This window comes from Mustela putorius, unplaced genomic scaffold (assembly GCF_011764305.1).
Source record: "Mustela putorius furo isolate JIRA1106 unplaced genomic scaffold, ASM1176430v1.1 tig00000785_pilon_pilon_pilon, whole genome shotgun sequence".
NCBI lineage: Eukaryota > Metazoa > Chordata > Mammalia > Carnivora > Mustelidae > Mustela > Mustela putorius.
Window position 1 is genome coordinate 7,095,342 of NW_025421480.1, and position 26,225 is coordinate 7,121,566.

A 26,225-nucleotide genomic window follows, 5' to 3' on the forward strand; every position below is an offset into this window, starting at 1 on the left:
TTGTCTTATGTATAGGGAAAATACATAAATAATACAAATAGAGGACCAGCAATTTCAGTCTTTCATTCCCAAGTATAAACACAGCCACAGGAACCACCAGATACCTAAGGAATACTAACACCACCAAAAAAAGAACCAAAATAAACAAACTGAAAAAGTTACTCAGACAGGAGAATAAAGTTAAAAATAAAGTCTAGTTAGGGCTCCATAGCTCAGGGGTTAGAGCACTGGTCTTGTAAAGTCTAGTTAGTGTTCTAAGATTAAAGATTGTATTATATCTGTAAAATAAGAGCTCGCTATGAACTATAAAGAATTCCCAGAAATATAAAGTAATAGCTTAAATAGATGAACTCAGTAAAGGGTTCTAAGAAAAAGTCAAGGAAATCTTCCAGAACAAGGCTGGAAAACAAAGACATGGAAGTGAAAGAAAAATCGTAAAACCTGAACATTGATAATAGATGCTCTGGGGTGGGGAGTGGGGGGTGGCAGGCTGTAAAGGAATACAGAGAACACAGAAGGGAAGAAATAATGAAAGAAATACAGAAGATTCCCTAGAACTGAAGACATATGCCAATATATCCAAAAGATGCACCAAATGCTTTACAGGAAGAGTTAAAAGAACTACATTTTATCCTCCTTACATTTCATGTCAAAGACAAAGAGGCATGGCCACAACAAGCTTCCAGAGAACAAAAACAGGTTACCTAGAAAGAAATTCCTCCTATTAGCATTACGCCTCTTATCAGTGAAACTGGTTACCAAAAGGTAATGTAACGCAACCTTCAAAATTCCAAAGGAAAACTGTTGCACAACTAAATTCTATACCCAGCTAAGGTATGTCCTGGGTGTCAACGTGAAAAGCACATTTTAGAATACTCCGTTGACAAGCATCCTCCACATATTCTCTCTTTAAAAAATACTCCAGGAAATTAAAAACAAAAACAAAAACAAAAACTCTTCTGGAACATGGTAAAACAAATCCAAAATAAATGGGAAAGACACGAGGTCTAAGAAAGCAGAGAACATGTCCAAGAATGCAATTAAATAACATGCTCTTAGCTAACATCATACCCAGAAGAAAGTCAGTTCCCAATAAAATTTCAACAAATACTATGATTAAAAAACTGGATACCCAAGTGGTATGATGAAGAAGACAGACTCTCTTTAACCAGACTCTCTTTAACCAACGGTGGGGGGGGGGGGGCAACATGACAACTGGAAAATCCAGGAAAAGCAGGTATAGCCCCAACTAGAAGCCAAACTAAAGTACGATCTGATCTGGAATACCAACATTTGTTCCCTACGGCTTTTAACACACCATACCCGTCACACAACTTCCTTTAGCAGCAGGTAGTATTTACTTATCACACTATTGATTACTGCTGCTCCAAATCAACAAGTGAAACTATTACAAACCTTGGCAACATTAAATAAATGTTACAGTTGATACAACCTGGGAGGGGACCATGAGGAATTCGGGGGAAAGACTGGGAGGGGTACTAATTTTCTGTACTCATAAAGTGACAAGTTTAGATATGATGCCTAAGTATCTTCTAGAATTAAGAGTGCCAAGTGTTGGAAGTATAACCATGAAGCCCTCTCCCCTCCTTCAGGAGGGAAGGAAGAAAACAGGTATTACAAGTTAAATTCTTTATTTTCACAAAGGTGATATATATATACTCGATTATGTAAGATTACTCAAATATAAAGCTTAGTATAATATACATAAAATTGAGATAATAATCTCCAAAAAAATTAAAAGTAGAAAAGGTCTAAAGTGGTTATATCCCAGAAGAGAAACCAGTCTGAAAAAGTAGAAAGTAGAAAAGACTTTTACTTATCATTATATATCTTTGTGTACTGCTAACCAATGTAAGAAAAACACAACATAACCTTCGTCCATTTTTTCTTGTTTCTGTATCTCACACACTATATACCAACCTTCTCTTACGGTAGTTCAGACAAGACACAATTAGCTAAACAAACTCAAGAACCACCCTAAATCCCTGACAAAATGCCATGACCACAATAGTTTACGCTGGTGTTAAAACTCTCAAAATACATCCACATCCACTGTCTTACTTAATCCTCGCTCTGGTCTTACTAGAGCAGATTTTAGAGCTTAATAAAGTATTACTCCAAAAGGTTTACGTGATTTGCCATCCCAAGGATAGTAAGAAATAGAGAATAAATGTTAATAGGCAAGTTAAAAATAAAGAAAAAATACCTTGATAGAGCAGTGAAGTCTGAAAATGCCTCCTAAACTATATAATAGAACATACAATAAATGAAACAACAGTAAAATACTGGCTGAAACAGTTTTTATCATGAAACACACACTTACCACATGACCACAATCTCATTCCTAGGTTACTGCCCAAGAAAAAATGAAAATACATCACACCAAGATACACACTCCCTTGCTCACAGCAGTTTTATGCGTAACAGCCAGAAACAACCCGACTACCCATCAGCTGGTCAAGAGATAAACTGTGTTATGGCCCAACTATGGAATGTGACCCAACAATAAAGAAACAAACTGATGATATACACAACAACACGATGAATCCTTGAAGTACTGCGCTACGTGAGAGTGACCAAACACAAAAGGTCGCAGGCCTCTACTGATAAAGAGAAATTAGAAAAGGAAGATTCCAGTGGTATCACATCAGTGGTTGTCAGGGTTGGGGAAAGAGGACTGACTGCATCGGGGGATGAGGGCACTTCTGGGAAGACAGACATGTCTGCTGTCATGTGTAGTGCTTGTTACACTACTGCTCGAAGGCAGCAAACTCATCAAAGTGTACACGTAAAATTGGTGAATTTCATTGTTCTGGAAATAATAACTCAATAAAGTTGATTTTAAAAACTCAGTCATACATAATCCCATTTAACTTCTGACAACAGCTCTTCAAGCATAGGAATTAACTACGACCCACAAGGAACACTGCAATCACATATTTAAAAGGCAACTTTTAATCAGAACATAGATCCAGTACACAGAACTTAAAAGAGTCCTGACAGTAAAACAGTCCTCATGCTACTCAATTTGGCCACGTGGATAAACACTTGTTGCCTGGCAACTGGTCTACACTCCAGATTTCTTGATAAACATATTGACCACATTAGCAGGTGACCTCATAGAGGATAAACTAAGCTTTATGTTGAAGTGTTCTTCCTTTAGTATTAGAGAAGAATAATAGTGCATTTGAATTATTTACCTAAAGTAGGAGTGAACAAGAAATACTAAAACTACATCATGAAAAATAAAAATGTGAAATGAGACATAAACACACACACACACACACACACACAACACAAAACCTTTTCTTCATTTGGTCTTTTACTTTCAGACTCTCCTTACCTAACTAACAGGACGGTTGAAACCATGAGTTTGAGGGAGAACTCTTTCCCTTTAAGCCTGTAAGCCCCTCCCCTGCTACCGCCCAGACCAGCTTAATATAAATTTACATGTCTTTAAATGCTGATGAGTTAGACACTTTTCTAGGTATCAAATCATCCAAAAGACATCTCTCTGGATTGTAGAATCTGTGGACATGGAAAAACACAACATGAACTTTCTGTAACACAACATACCAGGAGGCCAAGTCTTCGTAACGTTGATGATAAATTATCAAAATCAAGAATTACGAAGAATCCCTAAATAACAAGCAAATTCCTCACACATAAGTTAAATATTTCTCTCTTACTGGACTTTGTGAACAGCTATGGAACAAATACCAAGTTCCAGGACACCAGTGACCGTCAGCACACTTACCAAGCATACGACTTTCGGCTTTGGTGAGTACTTACCCCTCTTCTGAACCCAGCCTTCTTTCACAACGGTAACATCGCTCATGATGGCTCCCCTCTGAGCCCCCAACTCGGAGAAACGCTACTTTGTGGTATCAGCTTTGGGGTTTGGATTCTCTGCTGCTGCTGCTGCCCTTCCCACTCTCGAGTGATGACTCAGCCTGGAAGGAAGTATTGAAGAAAGAATTTCTTTTTTTTCCATTCTTGCAACTCACATAGCAATAACAAACAACTAATTCTTTGTAAATGTCTTCAACTGGCCTGACCTCACATAAAACTCTAACTTCTCAAACTGGGGAACTCATTTACTCAATAGTTCTAGAGTGAACGTGCTTCCCTGGGCTTATGACTGATTTCAAACGATAGTGAAACTTTTAACCCAAGAGGCTGTAACAGAAATGTCTTAAGAAAACCACTGTCACACCTATACAAAGAATACAGAACCTCTGTTCAGTGCTATGTGTTGGAGGTGAAAAGGGGAGAGACTGAAAGTTGGGGGAACTAAAAGTAAACTTTCATGTATGTCTAGTTCCGAAACCTCTGTGGATTTAGGAATACTTACTGCAAAGCAATTGTGACTGTTTTTAATAGCTGTATTTTATGGAAGTCACAATGTGCTAAAAACCAGCACTTGCGTATGCTTACTTTGCGCATACTCCAAGACAGATTTTAGACAATCAATGAGTTAGATGACAATGAGTTTTTGGATAACAATCAATAAATTATTATAAATACTACGGAGCCCATTATTTTTTAAAATACACGAAGTGAAACAAAAGGAATATGAAAGTGGAAAAAAGCAGGGGGTATCCAGGCTGTGTCAAGAACAGTTGCTCTTATCTATCATTCTCAGGAAATCCTCACAATAAACCCAAGAGGGCACCATTAACTTCATTTCACAGATGAGTAAACTGAGGCTTGCACAGATTAAGCAGCGTGCCTGACTTCAACACGACTACTGCATGATGGAGCCTGGATCTGACGCAGGCCATCACACTCCAGAGCCCGCATTCCTAACTCCAAGACTCTACTGCCTTCAGATAAAAAGAAGCCAGAGTCAAAGTCTACATATTTGTAAAAGGGCCACAAATTTAGCAGGAAAGCTTTTAGGAAGCAAAGCAAATGAGACACAATCAGTTTCAATATTCACAAGATCCCACAAATATTTTTTAAAAGAAAATAAGTTGCTTCAGAAGGAATAGTTTTTCTTGGGATAAAAATCTGAATTTATCCCATGGGTCTTTGTAAGATATCTTGCTGTATAATAAACAAAGTCCCCAAAAGTATCCTCATATATACACTAATGAGTTTTACAGGGCTATTTCTCATTGTCCCTCTCAACCTAAAAAGGAAAATGCAAAGATAAAACAGAGTTAAAAATATTTCCACAGAAAGGGACCAAAACATGTAGTCCAGGGTACACTGGCATTATATGTCCAAAAGCACAGGCATAAATTTTAGATAACCAGAAAAATGGACAGATGGACTATATAACTATACTGTTTTCACAGACTGGGTTTTGTTAATAGTCCATAGCAGCAAGTTCAAGGTTAGACTCCCTAGCTATTACTGGAACTGAATCATGGGTCATTTTCCAATGCATATTAAGTAGAAAACCTAATCACGTAGCAGTGAGGAATCAAGACTAACATTTACTTAAGAAAGCTTGACTAAGTTTGTGTGGCTGAATAGGAAACCACCCCCACACGTGCCCTCAGCACCTACAGGTAAGGCCAAGACTGTCCTCAGAAGCAATGGGGTCTGCCACTGCAGAGAAAGGGATACTAGAATCTAAATGTATTTTCCCAAAATATGTTTAAAAGAACACCAAGAGAAATACCAGGGTGGGGGGGCGGGGCGCTGGGGAGAGAGAAAAAGAAAAAAAAAATTTTGGTCAAGTAAGTTTGGAAAAATTCTACAAACTATTCTTTCTCTTGAAACATCACTATTAAACTATTAAAGATATAAAATAATGTACAACCTTGTTTATTCCAGCAAATCCTCAACTTATTGAACCTACAGGGCTCTTTTTTTTTTCTTTAGATATCCAGAGGAACACATTTTGTGAATTGGCCACATAACTCAAAGCAAGACTCATTTCATCACTAAAAATGGGCAAAAAAAACAAAAACAAAAAACCTTCAATAAAGAATCCAAACATTATTTTAATTTGATTTCTAGAACTTCCTAAAAACTGGCTCCATAATACAGAACCAGATAACTAAAAGGGTTACCTCCTTCTACTACATAAACAATTACGAGGACATTAAGTATCGGGGTCCCTAGCACAAACTGAGGGCTTCCGGCGAGCTGCACGCAGTCCTTCTCTTTGGCAGCACCTGTAGCAAGGGACCTCCTCCCATTCAAGCCTTTCTTAGTTCCTGACTATAAAGTGGTATTATCGGGATAGAAAAAAATTCCTATCTTAATATTCTTGGGATTGGAAATGGAACAGATCAGGGGTGGGCATTTGGTAATAACCAAAAAATGATACCACTCCAATAAACATATATCTTCCTTTCTAAATATCTTCCTTTCTAGTAAAATAATCTGCATTACAACACATCTATGGAGACACTAAAGAAAAGTGCTTTCAAAACTCATTCCATTTTTTAAGCTGACATTTCACTGTTGGAATCTCAAAGCAGGAAAGGACCATCATTTTACAGTTGAGGAAAGAGAGTTCAGACGGATGAAGAGACTTGCCCAAGGTCGCACAGCTGCTTTCTGAGGGAACCAAGAGCAGAGAACCATGCACACGTTCTTTCCACTAGCACCACTGCTTCGGTACAAAACAACATACTGAAATATCCAGATCAACCCAAATCAAAGAGTTTGGTTTTAAAATGAAACTGTTTCGGGGTGCCTAGGTGGCCCAGTCCTTGAGGGTCTCACTTTTGGTTTCCACTCAGGTCCTGATCTCAGGGTCTTGAGATCAGCTCTGTGCTCAGCACACAGTCTGCTTGACAGTCTTTCTCCCTCTCCCACTGCGCCTCCCCACTCTCGAATAAATTTAAAAAAAAATAAGTGAAATGAAACTTTCAAAAAACTAACTTTTAGATAAAAATATTTATTGGTGCTTTTATATATTATGTTGAAATGTATGTTCAATCAACAGGACAAAATTTATAATCATCATCAGAACCAGTAAACCCACTCATTATGGAAGTGGCTTTATCCAACTGCATCTTAAACTCTTAGCAAATTCTACATCATCGTAACATTCAGCTTTAAAGTTGCTCCTGGGACTCTCAGCTAAAATGATACCTTCTTTGAAAACAACTTAAAAGATATTCAAAGTATACTACTGCAGAATCATGGCCAATAGGCTAGAAATAAATGCTGTCCTGTGTGCAAAACACAATGCTAATGACTCTTAAGCAATCCACCATATTCTTCGATTTAATTTCCCTACAGTGGTAACCCACTTGCACCAAGTCATCTACGCTCTCCCACTCCCATGTTCCACGTGGCTAAAAACACTAATCTGCCAAATGATGAGCTGGACATGAACTTCCCCTCCTCCTACAGCCCAGCTTCTCCAGAAATACGTTCCATCCCATGAGCTCTAAAAGACAAAATTTGGTTTCTTTTTCTTTTAAGCCTAATGCATTAAATATTTCATTGTTGAATAATCTAATTTTGTCTATTCTTAAAAAAAATGTCATACAAAATTCCTGGCTGATTCAATTTAGAATTTATACAAAGCAGTTAAACTAAAGGTTCTTTCATTCAAAACTATTTGAGAATTTGATGATAACAGCATTTGAATATCACTTCACAATTTACAAAACATTTTCACATCTTGTACCTCACTCAATACCATTACTATTTAGTAAAGCAATTTGACAGTGCGGGGCACGTAACATACGCCCAGCAAATACAGAAGAAATGAATGAGCGGATGAATGAAAGAGCACGGATACAGCTTTACATAACTAATGAAGAACAGACACACTAGATAAGTTAATACTATAAGAAACACAGAGAGCGGAATCATGTCACCTTAAAGACAAACCTGAACTCAAATGTTATAAAAGCATCTACACAGAAGTAATTTAAATTACAATAAATATCCTTCCTTATTCCTTAAAGTATGTTTACTGTAGACCTCCCCTAATTGTGAGGACTGGCACACATTAAAATTATGCTCCTTTTCTCCATGTTTTTTGATACTTTTTGTTGAGAGGAAGCCAACAACTAAGCATCAATGCTGCCCAAAATTATCTTTATGGAAGAAAGAAGGAGAAAGAATGGCCTATCTTATTAATGACATTCGTAACAATTTTTAAAAGATATTTGCTTCCTTAAGGCAAAAACCATTCAGTTTTAAGCAATAATCAAAATTCTTCAAATGTCTTTCCAAAATCTCATTCACTCAAGTAACATATACATGTAATCAGTAAATCGGTACTGATTGCCTGCTCTGTGACAAGGACCACACTGAGTATACATGGAGGCAAGCAAAACAAAGGTTTGAAAAAAATCTTTTCCAAATAATAGTGTTATCAAAGTGCTTTCACATATTTTTGAATTTGACTCTAGAAACAAAGCTGTACAGTAGCTACAGCATCAACAATCTGAACCCAGGCAAACTGTGACCAACCAAATGTGACATTATTTCCTCGCCATCACCATACCGAGATAGTGACGAGTAACAAATGGGACCGCCTGCAATTCAAGTCTTCTATCGGTTAGGTATGCTTTCTTCCAAATAACCCAATAGGAATTCTCAGAAGTATGTGTAACATTTGTGAATGTCGCTGTGAATATTCTTTCTGTATTGAGTTACTTTTCAAAAGTCCAGTAAACACAATGTTTTCAAATAAATTAAAAATCAAATATAACTGCAGCATCACAAAGGAAATGACACCAACAGAAGACCAGAAGGTTGACAAATTTAAAAGGCATGCCAGCAATTTTCTTTTTTACAAATTAGAGCAAGATTCACAGGTTAGCAATTTCCTACATGTTAATTTCTAAGTTCAAAGCCACAATACTATCCATAATACAACTTCCTCTAAACCATATCCTTGCCTGTAAATAATACTATGAAGACTATACTTGCCCTGCACCAGGACTTTTTATATCCTTTAGCTATGCCTAGCCAAACTGAATTAATGAAGGACTACTAAGGTACAAAGACAAGAGAATTTTGCTACTTTGAAATACAAATGATTGTTAAGGGAACCATACTATAATTCTACCCTATTAATTTCAAGAAATAGCTGAAACTAACTTAGCCATAATAAATGCCTAAAGTCATATAAAACTCTTTAAAGGATTCAAGGGAAAGGAAAAATACTGAAATAAAGGGAAATTCAAGACAACTTGCTCTTCACTTCAAATAACTCAGCCTATCTGTCCCTCTCACAAGTTGCTATCCTGTTCATAAACCTGTCATATGGGGAAAGTGAGCCACAAAACTTTCTTCAGAATGCAGTAACAGACTTTGTGGATTTTCTTAAAACTAATAGATATCTTCACTGTTTCATCCTACAGGAAAATACTTGAATTGGCATAAGCAAGATTTCCAACTTTCACGCAAAATTTCAGGTTCTTTCAATTCGCAAATTTTTAAATATTCATACAAAAGTGGGGAGTATTTCTCCTCTTCTCTACCTCAGTTTAGGGCATTTGAATGCCATCTGAACCAACACAACCATGAGTAGCCAAACTAAAAACAGACAAACAAACAAACAAAAAAAAATTGTGCTGGGTGCTGTATTTAATATTCTAACTTGAAGCAACTAGGAAAATGCCTATTGGATTCCTCTGGTTCACCTCAACCACTAAACAAGCCATAGACAAAGGATATCCTACCTTTCTCATATTAAGTGTGGCTTGTCTCTATGTGAAGGCACCTGTAATACAACAGAAAAAGGTTGAGGGTTGCCCCTGAAAGAATTTCGGTTGCACAGGAAGCCATACTTTTCCAAAACACATATAAAATCCTTCTAAAATCTGCCTTGGAGACCTCGTTGACAATAAAATGAAAAAAAAAAAAAATCCACATATATACACAAAATGCAGTTGGTATAATGGTCCATTCAATGTCAAGAATCAGCATGATGGATTTTACCCAGATTAAACTGAGAGTTAACCCACAGGTATGGAATGCTGTAACAAAGTTCATCACAATGGTGCATCAAGAAGAGCACTGGGCAGGCCCCGAAACTGGGGTCCCCATTCCCAACTCCACCCCACCCTGAGTGACACTACATCAAGTCCTTTCATTTCTCTGTGCTTCACTTTTCTTGGCCATAAAAATAAAGATGTAGCATTAGACAAGTAGCTTCACAGCTCTTCCAGAGTTGGTTATTTATGATTCTTCAAGTTCAAATCCACCAAGCATCTACTTCGCTCATAGATGACATCTCTGGTGACACCATCATGATTATACACAGTTACTGTTCTCAAAAGTTGAATACATAGTTGGGAAGATAAAATATCAAAACATCAATCTTACTTAGACAAAATTCGAACTGAACTCCAGTACTGGCAAAATACCATCTTCCTCCCGTTCCCATCCCCTAGACTTCCAAACAGAGTCAGAGCCTTAGAAGTCTTCTATAGGTTTCTTCTGGTCAATCATTTTACTTCTCCCCCTGAATATTACCAAAATAAATCCATTTACAAAATGTGAAATCTTGGCAGTTGGTAAAAGCTAAATCTAAAGAAAGTACTGAAAAGACCACTAAAAAGCAAATCTATGGGTCAAGAAACATATATTAATTTATCTATCAACTACTAAGTGAAGGTTACCTGGCAAAGGAAACCTATTTACATCTAAATACAAAAGAGGAGGGCACTGCAATAACATATGTAAACAACTGAGGCACTGAACTTGGTCTCTGAAACAAATGAAATGAAAAAGACTGTTAAGGGTCTGTCGATAACACTTTTTTTTTTACTCTATTACCGAGATTTCTATGGAAATTATTGTACTACATTACTGAAACTGAGTATGTCACTGGGAAGTCTAATGAGAGGTATAAGCAACTTAGGCAAAATGCTAAGGAAAAAAAGTGTTTCGGAACGAGGACGGTCAAACAGAAATGGCTTTTTATAATGCCGCATTAATAAGTGTTTTCTCTTGTGAAAACCACTTTCATAAAGTAGCAGGGGCTGTTGTGAAGATTAAACCAACTGACACACATTAAGCACCTAGAACAGCGCCTGGTACTTGGCAAGTGCTCACCAGGCACCGGCTGGCATTGACCCTAAACCTGACCTCACGCTGCCGAAAGACCACAATAAAATTTTTAGTTAACATCAGATGATTCAGGGCTAACCTTCCAGGTGACTGCAGAAGAGTGTGTGGTGTATAAAACAAGTATTCAGAATACTAAGGCACACTCCTGAAACCTGGAGCTAAAAACAGAGCAACTTCAAATGATTTATATATTCTAACATAAACTTAAAAAAATTCATTGTGTGCATTAAAATGTATGTTAAGAAAAACAAAAATGCCACCGTCAAATTATAAGACTGATTTCATCAAAACAAATGAAATGGTTTACTTTTCTGTCTTGAGTCTTATATATTCAAATATAAATTATTGCAAATTAAGCATTTTTTAATGCTTAAAACTTAATCACATTATAAACGCAAGATCCTATCAAATCATGCAAAAAATCCAATTAACATGAGTTAACAATAACTCATGCCTTATCTTCTCAAGGGTGAATTCCTGAACTAAAAAAGTTTAACAACAACGGGTAGCTAACTTTTTACAAAGATATGCAAAGTTCAGGTAAACTCTAAACTTACACAAAAAATCAATTTATCAAACAGGTTCCTCTTTTTAAAGAAAACCAAATAGTTGGAAATTTCCATTGAATTTTTAAGAAATAAAATCTTTTGTATGTTTAAATCAAAAGCCAGAGTTTAAAAAAATCGTAAATCTCTACTCTACATGACATTCTATTATCCCAAGTACATTTGTCCTAGGATATGTTTAACCAGAACATGTTTAGATTTGCAATGATTCTGAAAACAAATTCTCTTTCTAATGGTAGTAATCTTTTGAATGATATGTAAATAAGGAAAGTTTTTAATCAAACTAGCTCTGGCACACAGTTCACACTCAAATATTTGTTGGAAGAATGAATGAAATCTTATTTAAGATATTTTACAGCTATAAAAGTACATAAACCAAAAACTCTAAAGCTGAACCCTTAAGCACCTTTACATACACAACTTAAACTAAGATCAATGTCAAATTAAAAACCAATTTTCAGTTGGAAAACAACTCACTAAGGTAATTTTTACAGAAAGACTAAGCATAGGGGACAAAATGGATATAAGTAGTAGTTTCCTAAGTTTTTTGGTAGAATTACTTTAGGTATTTTTAAAATGCTATTGGAAAACCTACTACTGCAAACACCTACCACAAACAAAACATAGCAACTGAAAACTATAGTTCTACATTCATCTAAGTTCTAATGGTGTCTCAATCATATGATATGTGCACTCCCTCACTTAAAAATTAGAAGCACAAGCCAATCAAAGATATTCGGGTCAACCCTAGTGAGACCAAAAAAAGCAGATCTTCAAATACAGTCTATGTGGTAAACTTTCCAAGTCAAGATTATGTGTTGCCAAAAGGAAACAAAAAACAAAAAACAACACTCCTGATATGCATCTTCCAAAGTATTACACATTCACCTCAGAAATCGAGTAATTTACCAAGAATTAAATTTCTTAATAAAAAATGCATTCCTGTCTTAGACAACCACTTCCTGAATGTGTGCTGGTTTTGGACGACCACCACCTGGGATATTTATATTCATTTATACGTATTTTGCAATGATATTTAACTTCTGAAAGCAAACTTCCCTAAGCCAGGTTTACTGGACTCTTCTAGCTTTGGCTTTTTCAACTATTTCCTAACAATGTATAACCTAATTTAATGAGTTTCCACCAAAACCCAAAGGGGGGGGTGGTGATTTACAATTTACAGTAATTTACAGTAATTTACATCTTTATAAAAGATATAAAATGACCATGCCTTCCCAAATATGGAACATATATCTAACTTGACGATTTGAAGCACTTGACAAGGTACTTAACTGCAAAAAAAGTCATCATGTCACATGTCTTAGCTACAGGATGAACTAAAAAAGTGTGAACATTTTCTTAATAGTACTACTTAATACAGATACATAGGTTCTGCTGTTAACTTATCTTTGAAAATGTAAGCCATTACAAACTACTGGGCTCTCGACCAATTACCACACTGGTGAAATGAGTTGGTTTTATTTTCATAAGGTTCTCCTGATGCAAAAAAAAAAAATGGGAGCATCCTACCCTTTCCCTTATGGGAAAGCCTTTCCTCTGCTTTAAGATAAACAGCCAATATCGGTATTGAAGACCTGGCCCCAAAGAGACTCAATCCAGCCTAAGTGAAGATCCCCGGGGTAATCCCAAACAAGGAGTGACCCCGCCTGGGAGTCAGGGTGAACCCGGCCACCGGCCAGGCTTCAACTTTGGGCTCTGAGGGCCCAGCCAGCATCATGGCTGATGCAGACCCGATGCGCAGGAGGAGGAGGTGGACGAGGAAGAGGCTGGTTTGTTTACTTGCAGCCTGAGCCGCCGCCACCGCCAGCAGCTACAGCATCACTGGATCCGCCAAACCCAGCATCTTCCGCACATTTCTATTCTTAGCACACAACTCCCAAGCGGATTAAAACCCCACTACTATTAAAAACACAGACGAGCACGTTACCCACCTCCCACACACACCCCCACCCCCCCGGCCCCCCCTCTCCAGGGCAGTCTTTTCCTGCGCGCCGGCTGCCGGGGAGGGTGGGGAGGAAGGAGACCCCGGGGGACGCCGGTGCATCCTCGCCTGCACCCCACCCCGCGCGCGCAGACAGCCCCCGCGCCGGGGCGCGCGGCAGACGGCCCCCTCCCCCCAACCCAAACACGCCGGCACCCGCGCTCCCCGCGTTATATAAGCCCGCCGCCGCCCCCGCCCGGCCGGCGCCCCCTCCCCACGCCGCGCGGCCCGGGCCGGCCGGGAGCGGGAGCTGCGCAGGGACCGGAGGCGCCAGGGCCGGGGCAGCGCAGACGCGGCCGGTACCGCTAGGCCGGGAACACCCTCCCCGGCCCCCCGCGCGCCGCCGCCCCCCAGCTTCCCCCGGAAAGTGAGGGGGTGCGGGTGTCAGCGGCGCCGGGCATCCCCCGGCCTGCCCACCCACACCCACACCCGAGCCTCCGGTGACCCGGCCCCCGCCCACGCCCCCGGCGCGGTGACAACCCAGACGCCCCCGCCTCCCCCCCCCAACCCCGCCGCCGCCTGCCCTCTCCCCCCCCCGCCCGAGGGAGGCCCGGGGCCGGGGGCCCGGAGGGAGCGGAGGCCAGCGGGGAGGGGGCGAGCGGGGGGCGGTGGCTGTTACCTGCAAAGGCGGCGGCGGCGGCGGCCCCGCAGCTGCTCGGGCGGCGGCGGAGGATGGAGCCGGGGGGGCGGGGGGAGGAGAGGGGGCGACTCGGGGGTCCCCCCTTCCTCCTCCTCCCCTCCTGTCCTCCCCCCACCCCGCAGAGCCTCTGGCCCCCCTGGAGCCCGGTGAGGCCGGCGGGAGGGCAGGCGAAGGCTGCAGGGGAGGGAGGAGGGAGCCGGCCGGGCCGGGCCGCGGAGCTGGAGCGGGAGGCGGCGGCGGCGGCGGCGGCGGGAGGGGAGGGCGGAGGGAGGGCGGCGGCGGGGGGAGGAGGAGGCGGAGACTCTACATGGGAATCGGATATCGGCTACAAATTCAATTCATCACCAGAAAACACCGCTCGGGCGGGGGCCGGGTCACGCCGGCGAGGCGGCGGCGGGCGGAGGCTCCGGGCCCCGGGGCGCGCCCGGCGCGGGTCGGGGGTCTGCGGCCTCCTCTGGGGGTGGGGGGCCGCGCCTCGCCGCGGGGGTGGGGGTACCCTGCCGCCGCCTCCCCGCCCCCTCCCTCCTCCCTCCCGGGCCGCCGCCGCCGCCGATCGCTTCTCGCCGCCGCCGCCGCCGCCGCCGCCGCCGCGGGGCTTGTTGTTGACTTTGAGGAAAACTCCTGACGTCAGGGGCTGGCTCTCGGCGACTGGCGGGAGCGGCTTCCCCGCGTCCCCGGCCCTGCCCGCCGCCTCTGCTCCCCTCCCTGCCGCGCCCTCGTCCGCAGGCTTCCCCGCGCCCCCCAAACCCGCGGCGCCCCGCGCCCCCTCTCCTCTCGCGAGAACATCCCCCCAGCCCGCCGGAGCCGGCGGCGGGGGCAGGCGCTCCTGGGCGGGAAGTTCTGGCTCTCCCCGCGCCCTCGTGGCCCCCGAGGCCCGCCGCCCGCCGCCGTCGCCACCGCCCCGGGGCGGTGGGCGGCGCCCCCGGGGGAAGCTGAGCCCGAGGGCCGGGAGCGGGCGGCGAGCGGACCGCACCCTCCGCGCCCCGGGGCTGGGTCCCGAGCGCGAAGCCCTCCCCGAGCGTCCCCCGGAGACCTGGCCGCGCGGCCGGCCCGAGCGCGCCTCTCGCAGGAGCCCCCCCAGCGCGCCCCGGCCGCGGTCGCCGCCGCTTCGGGGGGGGGACGGGTTGCCCGGGCATCGGAATTCACTCTTAAAATGACACCCTTTTTAGGGATATTAGTTTTCGTTGACTTCAGGGAAGCCATGATGTATTGCCTCCACACTGCAGAAGATCCCCACTTCTTTCTTTTGAAGTTCACGGCTCCTGAGACTGTTTGCGATGGAGACACTCCTGGTGCGAACTGGCCGTGCTCTCGGATGCAGCGGAGTCCGTAAAGTTATAAAAGAAGTTTATTTCTTCCGACTCCATGTTTTGTCGTTTCTGGAACACTTTGAAACCCCGTATTGTTTCACCACGTGGCTCTAGCCTTGTCGAGGTACGTGGTGTTTCTCCCAGTGCAAGATTCTCGGTCATGCTCCCGGCTTCTTCTGGAGAATTCCTGCTAACATGCACCTCCCTTTCTGCTTTCCCACGTCCTGACAACACTGGGTCAGGACGGATTGTCTTCTACTGTGTGGGACAACAGTATGACACCAAAGAAGAAAAAAGGGGGGGGAAAGAGTTAAGTTAAATTCCCCCCACTTGTAGGGACGATTCTAGAACAATATTTGCTTTTTTAAGATACACAAGCCACCCCAGGGGGAAAAGCCCTCAATTGCTGCTTTTCTCCTTTCCCCATAGTTCCCAACACATCAAGAACTGATTAATAAACATACAGACTGTATCCTTACATAGTTTATCAGAGTATAAAATGTACACAGTTTATTCCCATAATTATCAGACCTCTAACAGTCCCTATTGGCAAAATGACTCGCTTACAGATTTCTAGCTGTGAAACACAATAATGGGTCACATATTAATTTTATAGTAACCTAACCCACTTCTTATTTTTAAGAAAATAGTTCCTGTGACACCAGGGCAAAAAAGAGGGTCTCCAAAGCTCTTGTAAATATTTAACTCTAAGAGTTGTGGCATTCTGAATTACTAATACCTCTTATCAATTTTAATTTTCATGTGTTTCCGATTTTAACATCAGCATATTTGCAAGAACCAAATTTGTCCCATAAGCCATGATGCCCCGCCATATTTCTCCGAGTCTCACCATATTGTATTATATCTTTGCCGGATTAAAGCGTACAATTAAGTATTGTGTAAACTACAGTGGATTATATATTCTGGGCTTCGTGTATTTGAAAAATTATAAACTTTTATTTCTACTCTACTTTTCTCTAGTCGTTTACAAATTTCTAGAATAAAATCATGTCAGCTCTTGTTAGAGAATTATTATTTATTATAGAACTATTATTTATTTAAATAGCATTGTTCTTTCCCTTAGACTGTGCCATCATACATTTGGCAGAATCTGCCCTTGATGCATGCTGGTACTCCACACAGAGCATATGCCAGCTTTCTCCTCTTCTTCCTTGTCAATACATCACAATCATAAAGGGAGCAGAGTGCATTTATCCATGAGAATCTCCCTCCCAAATTTCAGGGAGAAAGCCCTCATTCTTTCTTAAGCCGGATATTCTTGGCTAACATCTCTCAGTTGTAGTAATTTATGCATCTTAAGAAAAGCTTTCACTCTTCTTGACTACCAATGACTAAATTAGATACTGAGAGCTATTTCTTAGTACTTTTCCCATTTAGGGGGAGTTACTTAAACTGGAAGGTAGGTTTAAACAATGCCACTTCTCTGCCTTAATAAAAAGGGTATCTTGTCCCGAATGTCTAGGATAGGACGTGGTACAAAGTACACACAGAGTGTTGACTGACTGACTGACTGAATGAATGAATGAAAAAATAAATCTGTACCCTATGTATGGTTTATACAATACTATCCTCTTGGGGTGGCTTATTGGCAAAATCATGAATGTAGTTGGGAGGCTTACAGACCTGAGTTCAAATCCTCTATCGGCAGGATTTATGTCTGACCAGTTGCTTAACATTTCTTAGCCTTAATTCCCTCCTTTGTGAACTGACAGTTACAACTACTTCAACAGTTTATTATGAGAAATAAATGCGATGAAATCTTAGAATCTAAAATGTATAAGTGCATAGCAAGCTAAAATTCCTTTATCCTAAATGTGAATATATTCATTATTATAACACTAGCTGCTATAATAAATAAACACAAAAATCTATCCTGGCACACAACAACAGAGGTGTATTTGTCACCCATGTAAAGTCCTGAATGCAGGCAAGTTACCTCTAAACATTTATTCTGACAAATGCTTAGGATCTGAGAAACCTGGGTGGCTCATTCAGTTGGGTGTCTGCCTTCAGCTCAAGTCATGATCCCGGGGTCCTTGGATTAAGTCCTGCATCAAGCTCCTTGCTTGATGGAGAGTCTGCTTCTCCCTCTGCCTGCTGTTCCCCCTGCTTGTGTGTACTTTCCCCACCCCGTCAAATACAGAAATAAAATCTTTTTTTTTAAAGATTTTATTTATGTATTTGACAGAGAGAGAGAAATCACAAGTCAGCAGAGAGGCAGGCAGAGAGAGGCGGGGAAGCAGGCTCCCTGCTGAGCAGAGAGCCCCATGTGGGGCTCGATCCCAGGACCCTGAGATCATGACCTGAACTGAAGGCAGAGGCTTAACCCACTGAGCCACCCAGGTGCCCACATAAGTAAAATCTTTAAAAAAAAGAAAAGCCAACAAATACTTAGGATCCATGTTTCTTCCATGTGAGAGCTCCAACGTGTTCAATGCGTAATCATCAGGCAGATTGGAAAGCATGGAGGTCATTCAAGGAAGGTTTTCGACACCTCACTTCCACTCACATTCCATTGACTAGAACTCTCCTCCATAGCCACCTAAGTATGAGGCGGGCCATGAAATGGAATCAGTCTAGGCCAGGAAAGAAAAAAAATGAGATCGTTTTGATAAACAGCCAGCCAGTTTCTGCCACAGTTGGTTTCCGAAATAACCACGTGAAAGCCACGGGCTGTAATTAATGAATATTCTGGATGATTAATAGAGGAATTTTCAAAAGAGCTTAGTTTAAACCTACGTGGATATAGCAGAAGGATCTGTGGCGATAGTTAATCGATACAGATCGTCTTTTGCATAGATGTCCTTCTTCGTGTGTAGGTCAAATGTCTTGTGTTAGAAACACAAGAGAATACCTGAGACTAGGTATGTCACCAATCTGAAGACACAAAACTGGTGTTTTGCTTAAAGCCTTCTGGAAACCTCCCTCTTCTGTCACTGCCGGATTTTTCTCTCCGTACTATGCCACTCAGTACGAATGAACATTTTTTCATTCATATTGTCCTTCTGAGTCTGACAGCAAAGGAAGCAATCTCTGGACATTACATGGAGTCTGTCAGGACACTTGAGTCACAGAAATTACTGACCTCAGTTAAACAACTGCTCAGAGCTAGAATTCATGATCTAATTCCAAAGCCACCAGCATGCATAATTATTCTCCCTGGCTGTGTGGGAGAATCCAGGTAAGCAATAAAATGAACACATCCATGTTATATTCCCAGAACCCCATTTGAGGCTAGAATTTTCAGCTTCCTGACGTGCTGTGCACGTCTAGCTGTTTCCAAATCGGCTCTGCAAGGACTGAACTTTTCAACAGGACAGCTCTCAGGGAAGCCACCACAGTGCATTTCCAACCCTCACCTAGATAATCACCCCAGCCTTTCCGTTGTCTCGGGCTAATAGGGTTCTGTTCCAGGAAGTGTCCTCATCCATTTAAAACACAATGTCTTCTGCTAATGCAAATGCGTTCAGAATCACCAGGAAGGTTTCAAACCTATACCTGACTTCGGCCGGCGCCCCTGCCCCCACGATGAAAGCTTTCAATTGTTGACCTTGTGATATGTCAATCAATAATCCTGGTTTGCTATTTTATAGCAGGAGGAAATTCAGTCTGAACCTTTTTCTCTTGGCTGTTAGTTACTAGATGGAACTATGGCCACTTTTAAGTTACAAACACCATCTCAATTCGGAAATTGGGTTTTAATCAAAACACTGAATTTAATTTATAATTCTAGCCTCCTCTGGGCTGGAAGCCGGTAGTGGGGAAAGCAGGCGAGCTCAGCCTCTCGGTTTTGGGTCTTGTTTTCCTCTTCCAGCCCGCAAGACAGTCCCCGGGTGAAGGATGGAACCGTCCTCCTCCAGCCGGTCGGCTTGGAATCCAGCTTTGCGCTCTCTCCCTCGGATGCACAGAACCAAGCAACAGCCTTTGCAGGGCACCGTGCAACACGAACACGCCGGGCCCCATGTTGGAAAAGAATTAAGAATTTCAGGATGGCGGCAGGCAAACGTTGAGCCAAGCGTAGCTCCCCGTGCACAGATGTGCTCAGGCCACACTCCCATGACGCCGCCGGCGTGTGTTTTAGGCCAGATCTCCAGGGGCTCTTTGGGGTCACTTCTGGGCTCCTCTGACTGCAGCCCCTATGACAATGATGACACACCTCGTGATCCTTGTGACCCCTCGGCTTGTTTCCTCAGCACTACTGGAGTCTCCCTACCGGAGTCCTCTCACCTTTCCGCAGAAGGTCTCCTAGGAGGGACTCAGGATGGCCCCAGGCCACCTCTTTCTCTCCCCAGAGACTTGATCTGGGCCACGGGAGCTGCTTGCACATCATTCCCGCTGCAGACCACTCTTCCTGTCTTGGTTCTGCCACAGAGGCGCTTGGGGCAGCCTGCCCCCCAGTTTCCACAGAAACCCTACAGTGGAGGGAGCACCTTGCAAACTCCAGCAAACCCACGGAAGCCCGTGGAAGTCCGCGGGAGCCCCTGGCATGAGCTGAAGAAGCATTCCCCTTTCCCTCCCCTCCCCAGTGAGATGAGGACCTCGACTTCCCCCAGTGTAATCTCTTCAAATCTCTCTGTTGAATTTTCTCCTCTATTTTATATTCTAAAAGTCAATGAGTGTTTCAGTCATAGAACAGACTTTGAGCTATTCCTTCATAATAGTTAACTAACGTGAAATTCCCTGCTTTTTGTATCTTGGGATCTTAGTTAAAACTTAAGGTTTAAATTGAAATAGTATCTTCTCTACATTTGCTTATATTTCTTTTGCTTGTTTATACTTCTGTTTGGCAAAATATGTGACAAACAGCACATTAGCTTTTTCATATATTGTTAGGTAGCAATATTAAATAATTAGACTCTTGCCTTGGCTAATTTCTCAAAATTTAATTTAAAGAATTTTAAGTTGAGTGCTATGAAAGTTTATCTCCAAAAAGCCTACAATATATAAATATGTCGCAAAATCAAAATATGCAAGTACAGTGTGTACTGAGAGTTGGTCACTTGAATGAAAGTGACATTGAGTCATGAAAACTTCTGAGTATGAACATGAAGCTCAAATAGATTTTTTTTTAATAGAATAAGCTTGCCTTGAGTTTTCTCTGCCTCTGATAGCCAAAGAGGACTTGCTTTCTTTTGTTATATATCAAAGTAAAACAATCTAGAAAATGATGGACTTTGTGATCAACGGTTGGTATCCAAAATGTATAAAGAGCTGATGCAACTCAATACCCAGAAAACAAATAATCCAATTAAGAAATGGGCAGAAGACATGAACAAATATTTCTCTAGAGAAGACATACAGGTTGCCAAAACACACACGAAAAGATGCTCAACATCACTCATCATCAGGGAAACGCAAATCAAAACTACAACGAGGTACCACCTCACACCTGTCAGAATGGCCAAATCAACAATACAAGAAACAAGAGATGTTGGTGAGGATGTGGGGAAAGGAGAACCCTCATGCACTGTTGTTGGGAATGCAAACTGGAGCAACCACTCTGGAAAACAGTGCGGAGGTTCCTCGAAAAGTTAAAAATAGAGCTACCCTATGACCCAGCAGTCACACTACTAGGTATTTATCCCCAAAATACAATAACACTAATTCAAAGGGATACATGCACACGTATGTATAGAACAGCAGTATTTAAAATCACCAAAATATGGAAACAGCCCAAGTGTCCAATGACTAATGAGTAGATAGAGAAGATATGGTGTATATGTATACTGGAATATTACTCAGCCCCAGAAAAGAATGCAACTTGCTATTTGCAGTGACATGAATGGAGCTAGAGAGGATAATGTTAAGTGAAATCGGTCAGTCAGAGAAAGACGAATACCATATAATTTCACTCAGACATGAAATTTAAGAAACAAAACAAACGAGCAAAAGAGAAAATAAAAACAGATCCTAAACTATGGAGAGCAAGCTGATGGGAGGTGCGGGGGTGTGGGGGCGATAGGCAATGGGGTTTAAGAGTACACTGAACCCCGACCCGCAGTGAGTAACGTGTGGGAATGTGGAATCGCTACACCGCACACCTGAAGCTAATATAACACTGAATGTTAACTATCCTGGAATGAAGATTATAAACTTAATTTTTAAAAAAAGAATATGATGGACTTTAGAATGGATTTTGGTGCCTAGCGTAAACTTCTTAATTTTAATCTGGCTCCGTTGAAAGTGTTACTACGCAGGCGCCTGGGTGGCTCAGTCCATTGAGCGACTGGCTCTTGGTTTTGGCTCATGTCATGGTCTTGGGGTCCTGACATTAAGCCCCACCTTGGATTCCACAGTGGACGTAGAGTCTGCTTGGGATTCTCTGCCTCTCCCTCTGCTCCGCTCCCCTGCTCTCAAAAGCTCTCTCTCTCAAATATATAAATAAATAAACAAAATCTTTAAAAAGGAGGAGCCTTGAGTATACAGGTCAGAGAATAACAATGTATAAGTGTGTCATAGGTCTCCTTCCGCCCCTCATCTTCTGCAAAGCTCTTTCCTTGTAGATATCTTTGTCCAAATACCTGAGAAAGTCCTTGAGCTGCACAGCATCTAGAAATCTTATCCATAGGCCAAAGATTCTTTAGATGAGTCATAAGAAAAAAATGTATAAAGAGTGAGAATAAAGGCAACCCACTTTGGTTACTCTTCATGCCTTTCTACCTTCAAGTGAAAGATGGTTTATTGTAACCTCTTTTTCTTAAATCTCCAGAATTCCAAAAAGCTTATTTGCTTCTGTGCTTGTCCAATTATCTTCCCTGATAAAATGTCTTACCTCTCAGGCCAGGACCACTCGTCTTTGAACATTCCCTTCAACTTACTTCCCTAAAACTTGTTAGCTCTGTACAGTTGAAGGTCTAGAGGCAGCTATGAGTACAGCCCAGCGCCTACTTTCAAGACGTTCCATCTATTGGGAGACTGAACATAAAGAAGCAACGATACACCAAATACGTGTGACAATAGAAATATGTGTAAAGGGATAAAAGAGCACACATGGGAGCATTAACAATTAATGAGAAGGAATAAGTCTGGCAACCTAAAGAGAAGTTAATGACATCTTAGCTGAGCTTTAAAATGAGGTCAAAAGTTGATGGGACAGGAGACATTCCAGACAGCGAAAGGAACGCAAAGAAAAGCAAGAAAGAGTAACATCAGGGGCTCCAGGAAAAGAAAATGGGTGTAGAGAAGGTTTAAGGGACACGAAGAGATCTGAGCTGGAAGAAGAATCATGAGAGGAAATAAGAGTATACATTGACGCAAAAGCAGTGGAGAAGGAGAAGGAAGAATCTCCAAGAGAAACTTAGGATGCAAAGTCAGGTGGGAAGGATGATGCCCAGAATTCTGTTCTCCCTGCAGCAGGAGAAGCGATGGTATGGCACTGTGCTAAGCACTCTATAGGAACTAACTGACTTAGTATCTTTGGCATTGGGGGATATGAAAATACAGAGATTAAAAGACGCCGTCTCAAATTATAGGTCTGCGCCAGAGTGTGGGGTGAGTGGTACCAGCCAGCCATGTGATGTTAAGAACTGAGCCTTCAGGACTACTCACACTTTAGGGCAGAAGGAGACGGAGAGACCAAATAGCCAAATGAGCAAGTAGAGAAACAGAAGAAGTTATGAAAGCCAAGGTAGGACAGAGTTTCTCAAAGGAGGCTGTGTTCTCCAGTGGAAATGCTGTAGGGAGAGTCAGGTAAAGGAGAAAGTCTGGTAAGTCCCTCCTGACTTTTACAACTTGGAAGTCACTGGTTGGCTTGGTGGAAGGGATCTCATCGTGGAATGGGGCTGAAAGCTTCACCCATCAGAGTTCAAGAGAACCCAGCCACTTGAGGAGGAGGGTGTAGTACAGCAGTGGGGGTAGGAACGAATATTTATCGAGACCTACTATGGGCTCAGCTTGGTGCTGGCATTTCACTTAAGGGTGGCAGGATGAGAATTTGAACTATTGACTGTTGTTTTCTGATTTCCGATTTCCCAAGCTCCCCTTGAGAGAGCCAGAAGCTTGTTGCCTCCGGAGAGAGATGGCAGAATAGACTGATAAGGAAAGGAGTCCTTTCCTGGCTTTTTAGCTTCAAAAGCCTAACCCAGGGAGAATGAAAATGATTCTAGAACTTTGATTTGGGAGAATTTTGAGGCCAAGAACAAGGCTTCACATACCCTTATGTCCTTCGTACCCTAAGGCTTCACACCACCACAGTCCTTCAGCTATAACAGTCCTCTGGCTAGACCAGTCCTCCGGCTTGACCAGTCTTCCGGCTGGCTGGAGGAAGAGAGTCCAGGGGTCAAGGGACAGGGCTCTGGGGAAGGGCTGAACCTGTACCCTGGCCTGTGGGGCCAGCCTGAGTGGGAAAAATGAGTAAATAACCTAACAGCCTTCATGATTCCAAAATGAGGGAAGTTGTATTTCTTTAAGAGCCTGGGTAGACGGTGGATGAACCAGAGGTTGACCCGTCCCTGTGGTTCCTGTAGGCATTCAGAGAGCTTCCAGGGGACCAGCATGACAAGAGCAGCAACTGGATTCCCGTGTGGCTAAGATTTCTGAGGTTGTGGGGCGCCTGGGTGGCTCAGTGGGTTAAGCCTCTGCCTTCGGCTCAGGTCATGATCTCAGGGTCCTGGGATGGAGCCCCACATTGGGATCTCTACTCAGCATGGAGCCTACTCCCCACCCCCGCCTATTAAAAAAAAAAAGATTTCTGAGGTTGCATGGGGCTCTAGGCAGATATCTGAGAGCCCCACGCTCAACTGTTATACGGGATCAGTGATAAAGTTCTAGCACACCAGCAAATGACAGTGAAGGGACTGAGAGACAGCTCAGTGGTAGCTTTGAAGGACCCATTATTATCCAAGGGATAATTGAGGTGACCAATGTCTCAGAGGATGCCAATGTGCACAGACAACCAAGACCAATAGCCCTTTCTCTCCATGAACTGGTACCATGGAAGCCATTCTCCCCACTGCCTTCCCTCCAGAACTTCATCATGATGCCAGGATTTCTGGAACCTTCTAACCACCCAGCAAAATAAAGACTCCAAATAAGAAATAAAGTTGAGTTCTAGAAATAAAGGTGCGTTTCCTGAGCACTTGAATTGGAAAAATTAAATTCATGCCTACCATATATATCCTGATACTTCCTCCTTATTAAAAGTCCCTAAATAGGTAATGCCCTTCCCACATTATAGGAGATGAACTAGGTTCAGAGAGATTCAGGAATTTTCTAGGCTAGCAAGAGACAAGCCAGGACTCACCCCAAGGTCCCTCTTACCCCACAGCCAATGTTCTTTCTACCAGACCATTTTGCTCTTTCAGAAAGTTTGGCAAAGAAGAGGAGTGGTAGCCAATGGGTGTTGGAGGTGATGGGATTCTTTTGAAAGAATGAGAGAAATTAGACAATATAAATGGGGAAAGGGAAAAGAACCAGTGGAGGGAAAGAGATTGAAAATGAAGGAAAAAGGAAGATCATGTCCCAAGAGATGATTCTATAGGATGTGAGAAGAGAAGAAAGATAAAGGGCTACACCTTGAATGGAAGGTGGGTGCTTCCCAAAGACAGGAGAGAACACAGAGAGGCTTTGCTTGGGTAGAGTTTTGTAGGCAGGAGGGAGAAATTTGACCATGCTTGTAGGATGCATGTGGGATGAAGCTGGACCGTAACTGCTTGCATCCAGTGCCTTGAATGTCAAGTGCTATATATCATGAATTTGATCAAGTTCCTTCAACACTGCTGTAGCGTTAGGCCCAGATATGCAATCCCCTCCTCACAGGACTGAAGCAGACATTCCTCCAGCTAGGAATGTTGGTCCCTGACCCTTCTTAATGGTGTCCCCCTGAGGAATTGACCAGAGCTGAGAGAGCTACTTGACCCTAGATGACATCCCCTTCCCAATGACTCTTCAGTCCCAGGTCCCGAGGTCCAGCCCCTTGCCTCAGGTCAGGGAAAATCTACAGGACCACATACCCACTCCCAACCCGCACTGCTCCCCGGCACCATAGCATTCTGCCCTGCCCTGGGATCAGCTGAGGTCTTTGTTCCCGTGACCTGCTGACTTCCCTCTGCCCAGCCCTCCACCTGCATTATTCGCTCCCGCCACAGGCTTCTGTCCCGACAGTGCTCCAAAAACTTCCTGCGGGCCAATCTCTGTTGCAGTCTGTGTCACTGGGAAAGGAACCAGGGCAGGGGGTGGTGGGCGGGGGAAACCAGCATGCCTTGGGGAAATCAAGGTTTTGTGAATGATCAGCTCTGTGGAGGGCAACAACCTCCTTTTTTCCTGTCCTCTTTTTTCCACGCAGATTGAAGTGACACTCCTGACTTCTCTCATCCCTTCCTCCCTTGTTCCCAGAGATTCATCTGATAAGGGAGTCTGGGAGGAAGTCACTTGGCCCTTAGGCCATTTTGGGGTGCCTCTGGAAGATCAGTCGCCTTCCTCTCCATGCCAAAAGAGACCCGCTCTGCAGGCATGGCCTGTGGCTTTCTGGTTCTGGGACAAAGTGTTAGTGATCTCACCTGCCTACAGGCCCAGATTCACTTTCTCCAGCCCAACCTGATTCAAAGGGGCTGTTTTCTGGTCTAGGGCCTGTCTTTTGTATTGTGTTTCTCCCTTGGGATCCAAACTCACAAAGAGGAGAGGGGGAAGCTGTTTCACTCCCTGAAAACTTCGCCCCTGTG

At 43.0% G+C, this 26,225-nt stretch overlaps 1 protein-coding gene across 3 annotated transcripts in view; it reads right to left on the reverse strand.

The window, feature by feature from the left end:
- Positions 1–14,657, reverse strand: part of AKT3 (AKT serine/threonine kinase 3) — a 302,994-nt gene extending 288,337 nt beyond the window's left edge. For 2 of the 3 annotated variants that reach the window (XM_045084745.1, XM_045084743.1), the window contains exons 1-2: positions 14,216–14,657; positions 3,814–3,974 (exon numbers count right to left, since the gene is read on the reverse strand). In XM_045084745.1, the coding sequence (XP_044940680.1) occupies positions 3,814–3,859 (46 nt within the window). In that variant the 5' untranslated portion in view covers positions 3,860–3,974; positions 14,216–14,657. Of the gene's footprint in view, positions 1–3,813; positions 3,975–9,635; positions 9,677–14,215 lie in introns of all 3 variants that reach the window. The other variant, XM_045084744.1, reaches the window with a different exon arrangement.
- Positions 14,658–26,225: the final 11,568 nt, after the last annotated feature.